At 41.6% G+C, this 15,382-nt stretch overlaps 2 protein-coding genes across 2 annotated transcripts; both read left to right on the top strand.

The window, feature by feature from the left end:
- Positions 1-864: 864 nt before the first annotated feature.
- On the top strand, positions 865-1,199 carry HD556DRAFT_1440801 (uncharacterized protein; the record flags this gene model as incomplete). Its single annotated transcript, XM_041306179.1, has 2 exons — positions 865-1,079; positions 1,136-1,199. The coding sequence occupies 2 exons, from the start codon at positions 865-867 to the stop codon at positions 1,197-1,199; spliced, it is 279 nt and encodes a 92-aa protein (XP_041162794.1).
- Positions 1,200-9,144: 7,945 nt separating this feature from the next.
- HD556DRAFT_1440799 (uncharacterized protein) lies at positions 9,145-11,538 on the top strand (the record flags this gene model as incomplete). Its single annotated transcript, XM_041306178.1, has 3 exons — positions 9,145-9,661; positions 9,707-9,841; positions 9,908-11,538. 3 exons carry the CDS (start codon positions 9,145-9,147, stop codon positions 11,536-11,538), a joined length of 2,283 nt encoding a protein of 760 aa, XP_041162793.1.
- Between the last annotated feature and the right edge of the window lie 3,844 nt (positions 11,539-15,382).

Raw genomic sequence — 15,382 nt, 5'->3', positions numbered from 1 at the left:
GTCAAAGATGAAATTGCAAGTGATCATCAGAGTCAAAATCTGTTTCTCTTGGACTGCGCAGGTTTGAAACCTGCCAATGATAACATTTTTGATTTTATGAAATCACATCCTGTCCCATACCAAGCACTGCATTTCTGTGCGCGCCCTACATTACACGTCCATCTGTTGTCCAATCCAACACTGCTGGTATAATATTTTCATCATTTTATTTTTATGTCATGCTGAAGGATACTCCCAGCTACAGACAACAATGTATAGATGCAACAGAAGAAGCATTCTCGCTACATTCTGCTGCAAAACTAGTACAAAGCAGTCGCACCTGGGTTGCATTGAAAAAGATAAAACTGACACGAATGACATCACTTTGATGAATACTCCAAAATGTCTAACTGTCCCTATTTGCTTGCACTTGGGACTTGGGACTTGGGACTCTGAGAATCTATACACTGCAAAATATTTTGCAAGCAGGTTTTGAACCTGCATGGTTTGAAAGAAACAGATTTTGACTCTGTTGCAACATCTACTTGGCTAAGACCAGTGATATGAAGCTCTCAGGAAAGTACACATGGGTCGATGTCAAGGTGCGATTTCATGGAATAAAAATGTTATCATTGGCAGGTTTTAAACCCGCACATTCCAAGAGAAACTGATGTTGACTCTGGTGATCACTCTTTGGTAGGTTTTGAACCCACGCAGACAGATTTAGATTCTGTCGTATCGACTGCTTGGCTAAGACCGGTGAGATGCACTTCCAATGAACTCATTCAGAAGTGAATCCTCAAGGCACGTTCATCTGCATTTTGTCAGTTCTTTCAATAGCATGGTCACTGTTGATTCTTTTATCCTTGACGCAAAGTTCAATATATGACCAAAGTCTTGATGCAAACTCGGAATGATGAGTACAAGAGCAATTTAATTCTCTCCAAAGGTCCTGACTTTGTTGAAGAAGAAGAGCAGATTACACATCAAACTTTCAAGTTTGATCCTAATGACCTGGGGAATGAGGAAGAATACACATCTGTCAAGGCTGAGATTCAAGGCAAAGATTCAAAAGAGCCATCTGGCCACTATTCGCTTATGTATAAGGTTGAGGTGCACTGTATTTGAGACCTGCTCTTCTCTCGCTTTTTGAAAGTGTTGTATTGTGGTCTGTTTTCAATTCATCTGTTCAGCTGAGGGAAAACATTGCGAGTGACTGAACCAGATGCTTAGTCAAGCCTGGTTAGGTGCACTATGATGTACAGAGCGCGGTTAAGCGGAAGTGCTACTATGCATTGGTGTGCGCTAAGCAGATGTGAGGCGCGCATGCAGGTGGTTGGAGCACAGCGACTCTAGATGAGTTGAAGGGGGACCTAATAGGGGCTAAAAAGTGCATACCACAAGGGACTACTTTGAAGGTAAACCTATAGGGAGAGGTATACAGTACGAGGGAAGTGATGTAGTAGTATAGTCAACTTATACTGTCTAGTGCGCAGGAAAGTGCGGGTTCAGGTTTGCACAGGAGTTAATTGTTGGACAAATGATGAACAAGGATAGGGAAACTGATAGTGCTCTATACTCCTTGATGCATATATAAAAATAGGCTCATTCCTGCCCAGCGCGGTTCTGAGCGTCACAGCAAGATGATGGTGGTTAATTTGTCAAGAGAGAAAAACATACATGAACTATGTAAGTAATGTCAAGCGCTAAAGCAAACTGAGAAGCGAAGCGAGTGCGTGATAATATGTAATATAAGGGTCCGGAATAACGAGTGTTTCATAGCAGTTTTGATAGGTTTTGGTATGGCAAAGTGAGAATGGAGCAGTCCATGACCAAAAGACAGGGTCTGAGGGTCGGTTATAGCACAGGTTTTGTCTAGGTAGCGAGTATAGTGGTTTGTGCAAGTCAAAACGATGATGAAAGAGTGAAAAAGAAGATGAATGTATCTGCATGACTTGGATGCAAAGCGTGATGCTTCTTCGCATCAATGAGTCACATGGAGGTTTGCAAACATTGGTTCTACAATTTCCTTTTGAAGTCATGGTCGGGGCATAGAGGACATGTGATCCTTACATTCTTATGGGAAAAATGTTACATCCAACAAGTTTCAAACTCATTGCACTCCAATGGAAACAGATTTTGATTCTGTGATGACAGCCACTTGTCTAAACACAACTGTGATCAGCTTGCCAGCCAACCAACCATGAGCATATTTCAAGGTGTGTAAATCATAGAAAATGAATTTTATCATTGGTAGGTTTCAAACCTGCACAGTCCAAGAGCAACAGATATTGACTTTGATGATCACTTGGCAAATTCATCTTTAGCAGTTTTTGAACCCATACAGACAGATTTAGGTTCTGGTGCATCAACTCCTTGACTAAGATGATGTAGGACTCAGCCTAGCACTGGACTCGTATTCAGCTATTTAACAATATATGTCAAATGCATGTCACACACCAATCACTTCCCAATTATATTCTGACAGTCTCCATAGCCCATAGTGGACCCAACACTTTGACTGGCGGACCTGATGTTTCGGCTGCATCGGCCAACCAAATATTGTGCACTTGTTCTCCCTATGTCCCGTCCCATCTTGCTAGCCCCACTAGGTGCATAGTTGATTATTTCGCACATTACTCATGTCATAGCCACTGCTATTACATTTTTTCCCATCATCCACAGCGCCTCATGTCTTTTTACATGTACTTCAGATCTGAAATATTTCACTACTGCTTTCACCTATGTATTCTGAATTTCTACATATCTACATAAATATTGGACTCTCCACAGTATCACCCATCATCCAAGTAGTAGGGAGCCATTTCCCGATACATAGGGGTCAAACCCAATATTTCATAGTTCTTCGTTGACATTGTGAATATTACCGCTCTCCTTATCTGAAATACCCATCATCATCATTTCATAAAATAAAAAATGTTATCATTGGCAGGTTTCAAACCTGCGCAGTCCAAGAGAAACAGATTTTGACTCTGGTGATCACTTGATGATTTCATCTTTAGCAGGTTTTGAACCCACGCAGACAGATTTGGATTCTGTCGTATCAACTGCTTGGCTAAGACCAGTTAGTTTCACTTCGAATGAACCCATTCAGAAGCGAGTCCTCAAGGTACATTGATCTGCATTTTGTCAGCTCTTTTAATAGCATGGTCACTGTTGATTTTTTTATCCTACTCTTATTGCAAAAGACACAGACTTCCTGCCGGGGCTTCTTGACTTCAAGACCTGTTTATCTAATGATTTCCCTGAAAAAGTGCTGATGGAAGACCACCACGGTGGGTCCATGAGTGAAAACTGACAATGAAAGGATCGCACAGTGTATTTTTGACGCAGAGTTCGATATATGACCAAAATCTCGATGCAAACTCGGAAGGATAAGTACAATAACAATAACATTCTTTCTAAAGGTCTTGACTTGGTTGAAGAAGAAAAAGAGCAGATTACACATCAAACTTTCAAGTTTGATCCTAATAACCTGGGGAATTAGGAAAAATACAAATCTATTAAGGCTGAGAGGTAAACAGGTCTTGAAATCAAGAGTCCCAGAAGAAGTCTGATGTCTTTTGCAATAAAAGCAGGATAAAAGAATCAACAGCAACCATGCTATTGAAAGAACTGACAAAATGCAGATAAATGTGCCTTGAGGGTTCACTTCTAAATGAGGTCTTAGCCAAGCAGTCGATACGACAGAATCTAAATCGATTTGTCTGTGTGGGTTCAAAACCTACCAAAGATTAAATTGTCAAGTGATTGCCAGAGTCAAAATCTGTTTCTCTTGGACTGTGCGGGTTTAAAACCTGCCAAGGATAATTTTTCATTTTCTATAAAAATGCACCTTGACATATGCTCATGGTCGGTTTGCTTACAAGCTCGTCAGAGTTGTGTTTAGCCAAGTGGTTGTCATAACAGAATCAAAATCTGTTTCCATTGAAGTGCAACAGGTTTGAAACCTGTTGAATCTCGCATTTTTTTGTTCTATTAGAACATGCCTTGAATATTTGCTCATAGACAGCATCCCATATGCTGACCTTCATTGGTCTTAGTCTTATTCCATGAAATCACACCTTGACATTTCCTCATGAATGATATACATATGTTTTTGTTTTTTTTTCCTGTTAGAACACACCTCGACATGGACTCATGTGTGCTTTTCTGAGAGCACCATCTTGCTGGTGGTGTGATTTCATAAAATAAAAATCGTATTATTGGCGTTGACACGCACCAAACTTGTTTTGTGCATGGTCATGGCTACTTTAGAGCTTTGATATCCTCTACTGTACTCTACAAAGTTATTAAGAATTTTCTATAACACATTATGACCGGATTTGAGCAGTTTTTCAGACATAACAAACCCGTAACACTACATAATAATTCAATTAATACTTATCCTATTCAAAGATAAGTTCCAAACATACCATAACACGTTACTCAGCATTTTTTCTCACAACATCCTAATTTTCTCACACATTCTTCACATTTCTTTTGTATGTTCTGAAACATATTCAAATCAACATTTCAACGTATCAACAGTTCATGGGTGACTAAGGGCTTAGTCAGATGAAATGGATTAGTAAGATGAGATGGATTAGTCAGGAATTTGAATGGAGAAAGTTGATAGATGAGAATATTTGAGAAGTGAACAAGTTATCATGAGACATCTCTACAATGACTCAGTTTGAGTCATTATGAGTCATTTTCTTGTCTGAGTCACTATGAGTCATCTTCATTATGACTCAGTATGAGTCAGGATGAGTCATATTTCCTTATTTAGATAGTTACACAGCCGCATTTAGAATAGTATATAAGGGGCTCAATTTCCCCTCTGAAGAATGACAATCTCCCTTTTGAAATCAAACTTCCTTTGAAAGGACAGACAATCCCCCTTTAAGAGAGAGGGAGGAGGATTTGAGTATCTTCCTGAATTTCTCACCCTATATTTGTGTGAACATCTGAGTGAATATTAAGTTTATTCCCTCCATTCTTTTGTCATCTTTTCCCACAACATACTGATTTTCTGAGGCCTACCTTGAGCCAATCCTTGAATTACACTAGCTGGTACACGGTTATCAGTCGTCTAGTTGTAGTTTCGTCACATTCTCTTTACAACACAGGATACCTTTTCTGTGGGGAGAATTTACGTATTTTTAACGATTAGGAGGACGACAAATAGGACTAGCACGTTAGTCAACAATATTAAGAGCTTGGCTGCTTTAAGACTACATCCAGAAGGTGTACTCTGTTCTGATTCTGCGTCATACTCATCGTGAGTGCCTGAGCAGCAGAGAAGTTAGTTTCGAAGTCACGTATTTCGGTTGATTCGATTGTGTTAGAGGCTTAGTTTGATCTCCTCTAATTTTTGAGAATAGGGAGTGTTTACGAGATAATACTCTGATTCATTGGGTACCGTTGTGAACCATATCTTCATCTTTGTATTGCATACTTTTGCATTCATCTTCTAATAGCATCATAGTACTGCATCAAGCCAGTTATCGATTCAGCTACACCACTTACGATCTTCATCATCTTTAGCAGCATCCTAAGCACTGCATCGCGCCAGTTAAACGGACTAACAACTCTTTCATAGTACCTAAGCACTGCATCAAGCCAGTTAACGGTCACTGTCTCAACACACCTAAAGTCAATAGAAGTTTGTTTAGAACGACTCTGCTATTTACGCCTCCTCCCACGAACGACCACGTTATCAACCGTTGGTATTTGTCTGAACCGTTGACCGTGGAGGATAGTGAGAACTGGTGATTTTATTGCCAATCACATCCTAGTAAGACATAATTGGAGCCCACCGCGAGGGGGGAAATTTTGTCCATCTAATCACCTTTCTTTGACTGTTTCATAATTAGCACTTGGCAGGAATTGAACTGCAGAATTCACAATACAGTGTCTTCCACCCATCAAAACCACTTGACCATTATTCCAATATTCACTACAGTACTACCATAAACATCAGTATCAACCATGACCACTACAACTGCAACTACTTCAGGTTCTACCATGCCCCCAGGACCATTAATACTCCCTTATCCCGGTACAAAACATGCACCACCTAAATTCAAGGGTGAATTTACACAAGTCAAGAAATTTATCAAGCAATATGAGAAGCTTTGTCAGCAATATCATGTGACTTCCCAAATAGACCTGTGTGAAAATGTTACCCAATACTGTTCAACTCATGTCGCTGACCTAATCGAGGTCTTAGAAAGTTTCAGCAATCATAACTGGACACAACTCAAAGCCGATCTATTGAATAATTTTGATGCGGACCGTGATACAAAGCGATACAAACCAAAAGACTTGGTGAGATTTGTTCTCACTCAGAATAAGAAACCGATCAGGACACTATCAGAATGGAAGCGTTATATGCGTAAATTCACCATTATCGGTGGATGGCTCAAAACACACAGTAAAATTAGCAGAGATGATCATGCTACATATTTATGGAAGGGCATACACAGAGATCTGCGAAACAGAGTGGAAGGTAGACTTATTGCCAGAGACCCATTACGTGATCGCACTGTCCCCTATTCACCAACAGAGATTGTAGCAGCAGTAGAAGCTTGTTTACAAAGAGATCGATTTGAGACAAATCTTGCCTATTCAGATTCTGAAATTTCAGAAGGCGAGACTGATACATCTGACTCTTCAGACAGCTCTTCAGAAAGTGACAGTGATTCTGAATCTGAAGATGATTATAAGGCGAGGCGTAAGTTAAAATCCAAAAAGCTTACTAAGACAAGGTCTAGATCAGTCAAGCGTAAAGTGAAATTTGTGGATAGTTCAGATGATGAAGATTCAAGTGACTACTATAGTAAGAAGAAGCAGAAATCACGAGTAAAGAAATCCAAAGTCAAGGATCTAGATACAGATAGCAGTTCAGAAGAAGAAGTAGAGCGGAAAAGATATTCACATGTAAAGAAAGGGAAGAAAAAGTCCAAGTCAAAGGATCCAGATCAGATAAATGATTTGGTGAAGCGTTTAAGCGATCTTTCAATTGATGATCCAAATTACACACTGCTGTACTTTCAAGCCCTAAAGATAGACTCTACTATAGGAGAAGTATTCCCAAAGCCTCAGAAGAAGCGTGAAAATTATGTCAGTGCAGCCCCTAGAAATAGAGCACCAGAAGCGCCATTCACTCCAACTTACCCGAATAATATTCAATTAGGGCCCCCTAAGTATAATTATTATGGATGCGGAGGCAGTCACAGACTTTCATGGTGCCCAGAGATAAATGCATTATTAGATAAAGGACTACTACAAAAAGACGCTACAGGTAGACTAACACTACCAGGAGGCCAAGAACTATGGAGACAAGAAAATGAAACCTCTATAATGGCTCAGAAACGGCTCGCGAGTCAGCAAACAGCAAGTACTCACTTTGTACAATTAGTTACAGATAGTGAGTGGGATTCCTCAGATCATGAAGTCTATTTTATACCTGCAGTAATGAGTGGGTCAGATATAAGTGACGAAGAAATAGAATATGTGGCTTACCCGGCAGAAAGGACATTAAGGGACAAATCCGGCAAACGTCGAGCAGTTTTCGATGGAATATATCCACCATCGGCAAAAGATTTTAGGGAGACACTGAAAAAAGAACAGCGTCAGCGTGTTGAAGATCGAAAGAATAAAGAAAACATACCTTTAAGTGCTCAACGAGCAACAGGGCCAAATGTACAGGTTATTCCGCAGGACAACGTAAGAGTTGGCAGTGGACGTAACATTAATGAGTCTAGTCGGATAGAAGAATTAGTAGAAGAGGACAGTGCCCCGGAAAACAAGATCGAGAGTAAACAGGCGACTTACAATAAAGACATTATAAGAATAGATGGACCGGCCAGAGTGCGCCCCGGTCCTGGCGCCCCAATACAAAGAGAATTTAACCCTGCCGAAGTCAAAAAGTTAGAAACTGAAGTGAGAAACAACTTACCAATTAAGGAAAACGTCGAGCGGCGCTATGTGCCAGCCACGTCAAAACATCCAGAAGTTGAAAAAAGAGGACGCGAGGAGGCACGCCCAAAGCCTGTAAGTGCGCAACGGCCACGCTATGATGATAGAGATGATGACCAAATTATGGAAGACGCCCCAGCGCCAGCGGTAAAGGCAAGAGAGAAGAAAGAAGATAGGGAAAAGGGGACGCTACAGAGTGTTATAAGAAATATGGACGCAAAGCCCAACATATCAGTTCCCACGCTAAACCGGGAAGAACCGAAACACGTACCTAGGATATCCGAACTATCGGCAAAAATAGATCCGAAATTATTATTAGAACAGATTCTAAATAGCCAAATTCAGCTATCAGCGCGTGAAATCCTGGCTGCATCAAAAGAATTGTCCGGAAGTTTAATTGATTTGATCAAACCTAAATCCGGAAAAGACCGGCCCATTGTGGAAACTTTCCTGTCGCAAGATCAGAAGTCCAAAACACGTGGAGAACTGATTTATATTAACACCGAAATAAATGGACATAAGGTTAAAGCTATCTATGATACAGGTAGTGAAATAAATATTCTAAATACGTCAATATACAAGCAAGGATTAGGTTTACCGGCGGACATGGAACACCGGACAAGTCTTAGAGATGCGAACGGCGGCATTGGAACTCTTCAAGGGATTATTAGAAGTGTTCCAATCGAAATCGGAAGTATTAAAACCCTAGGAACAGTATTACTAAATGAGAACGCACCTTTTGACCTATTATTAGGACGATCTTGGCAATCTGAGAACCGAGTGGGCCTGATTGAGCGAGCCGACGGCACGTATCTAATGTTTCCTAATCCGGTTTCAAAAGGAGCACCGGACTTAGAATTAATGATTACACCACGCGAAGAAATCACGTGTTGTTTTTCTCAAGAATCGAACACTCGGACATTGCCGGTCCACACTACAAGCTTTTTCACATCCCTAATCAAGCCACCACCACCGAATCCGTTAGCACGCACATCGCAACTTTTATATGTTGCGCAACTTTTTATGTTCCTCATGCTCTGTACAACCTTACAGTACTTAGATAGAACTTTGAATAAAATAATCATAAATTTGATTTGTATAGCTATTACAGTAGTTAGTATAAAAACAAGCAAGACTTTGAGAAATCTGCCGGTCAGCCCAGAACACCTATTCATCAGTATGGACTGCGCTACTACTTTGATTTTTCAACCGGACACCGGAATCCCTGAATTTGCGGGCCGAGGTGCTCAATATTTCGAAATAGAATCAATTCATGAGCCAGCTGCTGTGCGTGAAAACGCCAAGTTCAGCGGCACACATTCCTTTTTGGGAAATCACGTGGCAGACTATGTCCTACTCAATGCCTTCCAATTCCAAGACTACGGTGAAAAAATTAAAAACATTCACTCCTTCCAACTTCTTTACGCCCTTGAAACTACATTGGGCAGTACTATCGGCATGAATCTCTCTCTTGGATGCCCTATCCTCCCACAAGACGCGCGTGAGATTAAATCTCCGTGTTTGGTCGCATTTGGACGGCGCAGCCACCCTGGACCTTATGTCCAGGGATATCAAAAATATATATCACCTTTCGACACTCTTTCCTCGCCGTCTCCTCCATCCTTCGAATGCGACTACTCCAACTTAGGACGGGCCATGGCCCAGCATCCAACATCCGCATGCTGTGAGGAGAAGGGTACGTCCCTAACTTTCCCAAATTCAACTAACTTAATATCTTCAGTATCTCTGCCGCCTCCTCCGCGCATTGCCAAACCGCCGCTCTCTCCCCTTACTGTTGGGGAGGGAACACTTAATAATCTTAAGGATGAGCCGGACCGCTTAGGTCCAGGATCCTTGCTGTGGAAAGTGCCCATTGGTGAGCACCTTCCCACTCCTCTGCCGCCATCACTAATAAAATCTATACTACTTCAAGAACCTTTAGGGAGTCAGCTGCAGCAACCGCAGCCATCTACTCCTGATCCGTTCCAGGTCCCGCAAGTTCCTTCTCACTCTCATACCATCACCTCTCCGGCTCACGCTACCCTCATTCCTGCCCTTGGTCGCGACCGGCTGCAACAACCTCAGCTATCTACTCCTGATCCGTTCCAGGTCCCGCAAGTTCCTTCTCACTCTCAGACACCCACCTTGGATGTTGGACGCCCTGGAGTTAGGGATCCCAGGATTAGTAGGTTGATTGCTGCTGGTGAGTCGCCCTCTTCTTTTTATTCAGATTCATTTAATAATATCACTTGGATTCACAAAGAAACTCATTTGTCTGCTACGTTGGACACACAGTATCCACTCCCTGCACCCACCTTGGCAAGCCGCGCGCCCACTCCTTTCCCTGGGTTACAACCACCGGCCAACCTAACGCTCGCCGGCACCAACCAGCTCTTTCCTCACATCGCTTCGTACGTATGCAGCCCCTCATCACCTACCACCTCCGACTCTTCATCCTACCATATCCTACGTGTGCCACCCAACTCTTGCATTGACGAAGTCTCTGCGGCCGATTTTTTCGTCGACTCAGACGGAAGCAGCCTCTTCAGCGACGACGACATGTCGTCAACGACGTCGTCAGACTATTCTTTTGAGAGTGTCAATGAGGACTCCTGCAACGACACTACTAAGCGCTTTAACCACCTCCTACCTACGTGTGACCCCCATCTCCCACTAGGTGATGTCCTTATCGCAGCAGATCGCCTCGCTGTTGGGTTTACTACTATGCCTACATTCATTTCTTACCTGTCCTTTGATCCAACATCTAACGCCTTGGTCGCCGACCCACCTAAATACGAAACTAACATTCGTATGCCGTACAAAGGTGTTCATTGCGGGCGCGAACAACGTGCCACCCTTCCGTTTAACGGAACTTATCGTATTTCCACAGTGCAATCCCTCAACTCGACAGCATCCCTTATCTACTCCGATATGGCTGCGCACATCAAGCGTGAGGTCGGGCCAGAACAAGCTAAGTTCTTGGCCACTCGTCCTCCTTCCATCTACCATTACAATCGCTCACACTACCCCGGCACTGTTGTTCGAGGGCAAACTCGCCTCGAAAACCGCTACTACGAATGGCGAAACCTTCGCCGTCTCCACCTTGACCTTATTTCAGCTGTTCACGCCACACTAACCCCAGAGCAGTCCAAGGACTGCAACGACGCTGACCTATGCGTCATCATCGTCGAAAACGACAAGGCACTTCCTGCTTGGGTCAATCGTTCTGCCTTCTTCCTCCAGACGGCACCCTTCTGCAATCCATTTTTGACTCGACACGAGTCTACCTACCTTCGCTCGGCCGCGAGCTATTTTCGTTTCTATGGCTATGAACATACGACTAACATTATTGATCACGTTTTACAGCTGACGGTACCAGATGAGAACGTCGTTTATATCCTACTCCAACACCTTTTACTCGACGACCTTTCGCGCACCGGCGTGAAGCCTCTTTCAAGCATTGGGAACATCCTCGCACTACACGAACGTAAGCATCGTGAGGAGTTTGTTATATTTCAACCTGGCTTCGCGAGCACGTTCAAGGACGCGCAACATTATGCTAACAGTGCCTAGAGCACACCAATTTTTGGGACTTGCTCTCTTCGCGAGATGCGCTTGCTTGTATTTCGTCCTCGTCGTCATGCGTCTTGAAGCCATTTGCCGTCATATGTCCCTCATTTGTTTATGTTTATCTGTGTATGTGTACTTTTACAGGATCTCTCAAAGTGCTTGGTACGTTTCTATTTGGATTCAGCTGTCAAATATCTAATTTCAACAAATAGATTTGTCAACATTCTCAATACGTCCTCGTCTCGGTAACCTCAGCTCCTCAAGTCCAAATATTTGGTTTGCGTTTGTTTGTCTGTCTATGTACACCTATATGCCTAAATTTGTTTGTTTGCTTGTACTTATTATTTAGTGTCTTATTTGATATGTTTGTTCGCTCGTACTTAGTATTGATTCATTTGTTCCCTGTGAAGATCGCGTGTTCGCACACATATGCCTGCTACTGTTTGTCTGTACGATTACCATTCAAGTACTTAGTTACTTACAAGTGTTATCGTGTCCATAAACCTTGAAGGGCTATATTAGCCACAATACCAGTGATATGTTCAAGGTTCCTATAGTGTGATTTTGTGAAAAGTTACTAAGTCCAATTCACATGAGCCGAAAGAGCAAATTCACATGATCTGGAAAGACTTCGCACTACAACCAAATTTAGCCATATACATCCAAAACAAATTAAGCGGTCAGAAGTCAAACAAATTTATTAAAAATACGGCCCTATTTAAAAAAAAAAAAAACCCTTAGGGACCATTTGCCGATTAAACCCCTAACAAAAAAAAAATGTCACACAGGGACAAATATGAATTCTTTGAAGAAGGAGATGCCATTTGGGCCATGTCCGATCAATTTGATAACATAGGCACCGATTCCACCCTTTGGATTCCACCGAACTTTCCAATAGAAGACATTGACATTTCAAATGACATCGCCATTTCATACACAATGTATAAGCGAGTCGATAAGAAAATTAAGCCTGTTCCAGGAGTGTTTCCTCAAGAAGCACAAGTCCAGCGACAGTTCCCACGTAACCCTTTAGACACCCTACCTGTCTTAACACCTCATCCCCCTGAATTTAAGCCATCCCTTAAAGTTACAACTGAAAGGATGAAGTCCCTTAACATTAATTCTATAGGATTCCTGTCAACGGAAGAAGAGAAATTGTTTAGTCATATCATGATGCTTAATGAAGATGCCCTAGCATTCGAGGATAATGATTGTGGCACCTTTAAAGAATCATATTTTTCACCTTACATTATTCCAACTGTACCACATGTGCCATGGGAATATAAAAATATGCGAATACCCCCTGGAATTAAAGACAAGGTAATAGAAGTACTTAAGTTGAAAATAAGTGCAGGAGTATACGAAGCAAGTCAATCATCATATCGATCTCGATGGTTTTGTGTAATTAAGAAGAACGGGAAGCTTCGTATTGTTCATGACTTACAGCCGTTAAACAAAGTCACTATACGAGATGCTGGACTACCCCCTATCTTAGATGATTTTGTAGAGCCATTTGCAGGTGCACAATGTTATACAGTTTTTGATTTATTCTGGGGATTTGATGCTCGCAAACTTCACCCTGCTAGTCGAGATCTTACCGCATTTTTGACTCCATTGGGACTCCTTCGAATTACATCTCTACCAACTGGATTCACAAATTCACCAGCCGAATTCCAAAAGTGCATGACATTTATCCTTCATGATGAAATTCCTACCAAAGCCAACATTTTTATAGATGACCTACCTATCAAAGGTCCAAAATCAGCCTACTTAGATTCAGAAGGACACCCTGAGACATTGAAAGAGAATTCAGGAATTCGAAAATACATTTGGGAACATGCTCAAGATGTGCATCGCATTATGCACCAAGTCAAAGAATCAGGAGCAACATTCTCTGCATTAAAAATTCAGTTATGTTTACCAAAAGTTCTGATCCTAGGTCAAACTTGCACACCAGAAGGACGGCTGCCTGATCAATCAAAAGTAGACAAAATTCTAAATTGGCCAGACTTGACCACTCCCAAGGAAGCACGAGGATTTCTTGGATTATGTGGAACTGTCAGAATATGGATTCCTGGCTATTCCGAACTAGCTAAACCCATCACAGAATTATGGAGACAAAACTTTGACTTTATTTGGGATGAGCGACGAAAAGAAGCCTTTGAAAAATTGAAACAATTGGTTGCTTCAGCACCTGCCTTACGATCTATTGACTATAGTTCAGATCTTCCAGTTATTCTGTCAGTAGACTCCAGCTACATGTCAGTAGGAATTATTTTATCCCAAATTGATGAGAATGGAAAGAGAAGACCAGCTCGGTATGGATCTATCCCTTTCACAGAAGTAGAATCACGGTATTCACAACCAAAATTGGAATTATTTGGACTATTTCGCGCTTTACGAGCTTTTCGTGTTCACCTTATTGGAGTAAAGAACCTTCAGGTTGAAGTAGATGCCAAATACATCAAAGGAATGCTTAATGAACCAGATTTGCAGCCAAACGCTGCAATGAATCGATGGATACAAGGAATACTATTATTTGATGTTAAACTAATCCATGTTCCTGCTACTCGGTTCAAAGGACCCGATGCACTATCTCGTAGAGGACTTGGAGAAGGAGAACAAATAGAAGAAGAAGATGATTCATGGTTAGATGATATTGCTCTTTATTCTGGACAATCCCAAGCCACATTTCGCCCCTATCTTTCATATCATACAAATATTATAAGTACAGAAAGTATCATACCCACCTCATTTGTGGGATTAACAAGTCAAGATAGCACTCTTCAAGATATTTTTCATTTCTTAACTACTTTACAAGCACCTTTATTTGATTCTATCACGGCTAGAAAGAGATTCATTAAAAAGACGGTCCAATTCTTTGTACAGAATGGACGAATGTATAAACGAGCTCAGGGGCGACCCCCTCTTTTAGTAGTATTCAATCCTAAATTACGATCTATCATTCTAAATAAAGCTCATGAAGAACTAGGGCATCATGGAGAATACTCAACATGGGAAACTATCAGGTACCGTTTCTTTTGGCCTTACTTGCTAGCCGATGTTCGACACCATGTCCAGTCCTGTCATGAATGTCAAATACGATCAACAAAGAAAATGCACATTCCCCTTACTGTTTCAACTCCTGCCACACTATTTGTAAAGATTTATATTGACATAATGAAAATGCCACTTGCACATGGTTACCAATATATAGTATTAGCTAGGGATGATTTATCACGTTATGTAGAAGGGCGAGCCTTAAAATCAAACAAAGCAAAAACATTAAGTGCATTCTTTTGGGAAGATATTTATTGTAGATATGGAGCAATAGGCCAAGTAACAACAGATAATGGTCCTGAAGTCAAAGGAGCATTTGCCGACCTAGTGAAAAGACTTGGCATTCCACATGTTACAATTTCAGCATATAACTCTCAAGCTAATGGGGTAGTAGAAAGAGGGCACTTCACTTTACGAGAAGCCTTAGTAAAAGCATGTGGAAAAAAGATTACTCAATGGCCAATCATGCTGCCTCACGCACTATTCGCTGATCGGACTATGACTAGCCGAGTTACAGGATTTTCAGCTTTTTACTTGGTTCATGGAGTTCACCCAGTTTTACCTTTTGACTTAGCTGAGGCAACATTCATGGTAGAAGGTTTTCATAGCAATTTAACATCAGAAGAATTGTTAGCCCTAAGAATTCAACAGTTAGAAAAACGGCCTGAAGACTTAGCCCGAGCTGCAGAAACCTTAAGAAAGGCACGTTTCCGATCAAAGGAACAGTTTGAAAAAAGATTTCTATTACGACTTCAGAAAGGCCATTATAAGCCTGGGGAATTAGTAC

The sequence above is a fragment of the Suillus plorans genome (genome assembly GCF_016647745.1).
Source record: "Suillus plorans strain S12 chromosome Unknown HD556scaffold_15, whole genome shotgun sequence".
Taxonomy (NCBI): Eukaryota; Fungi; Basidiomycota; class Agaricomycetes; order Boletales; family Suillaceae; genus Suillus; species Suillus plorans.
Note: the sequence above shows the minus strand (reverse complement) of the source record. Positions and strands in the feature narration are given on the sequence as shown.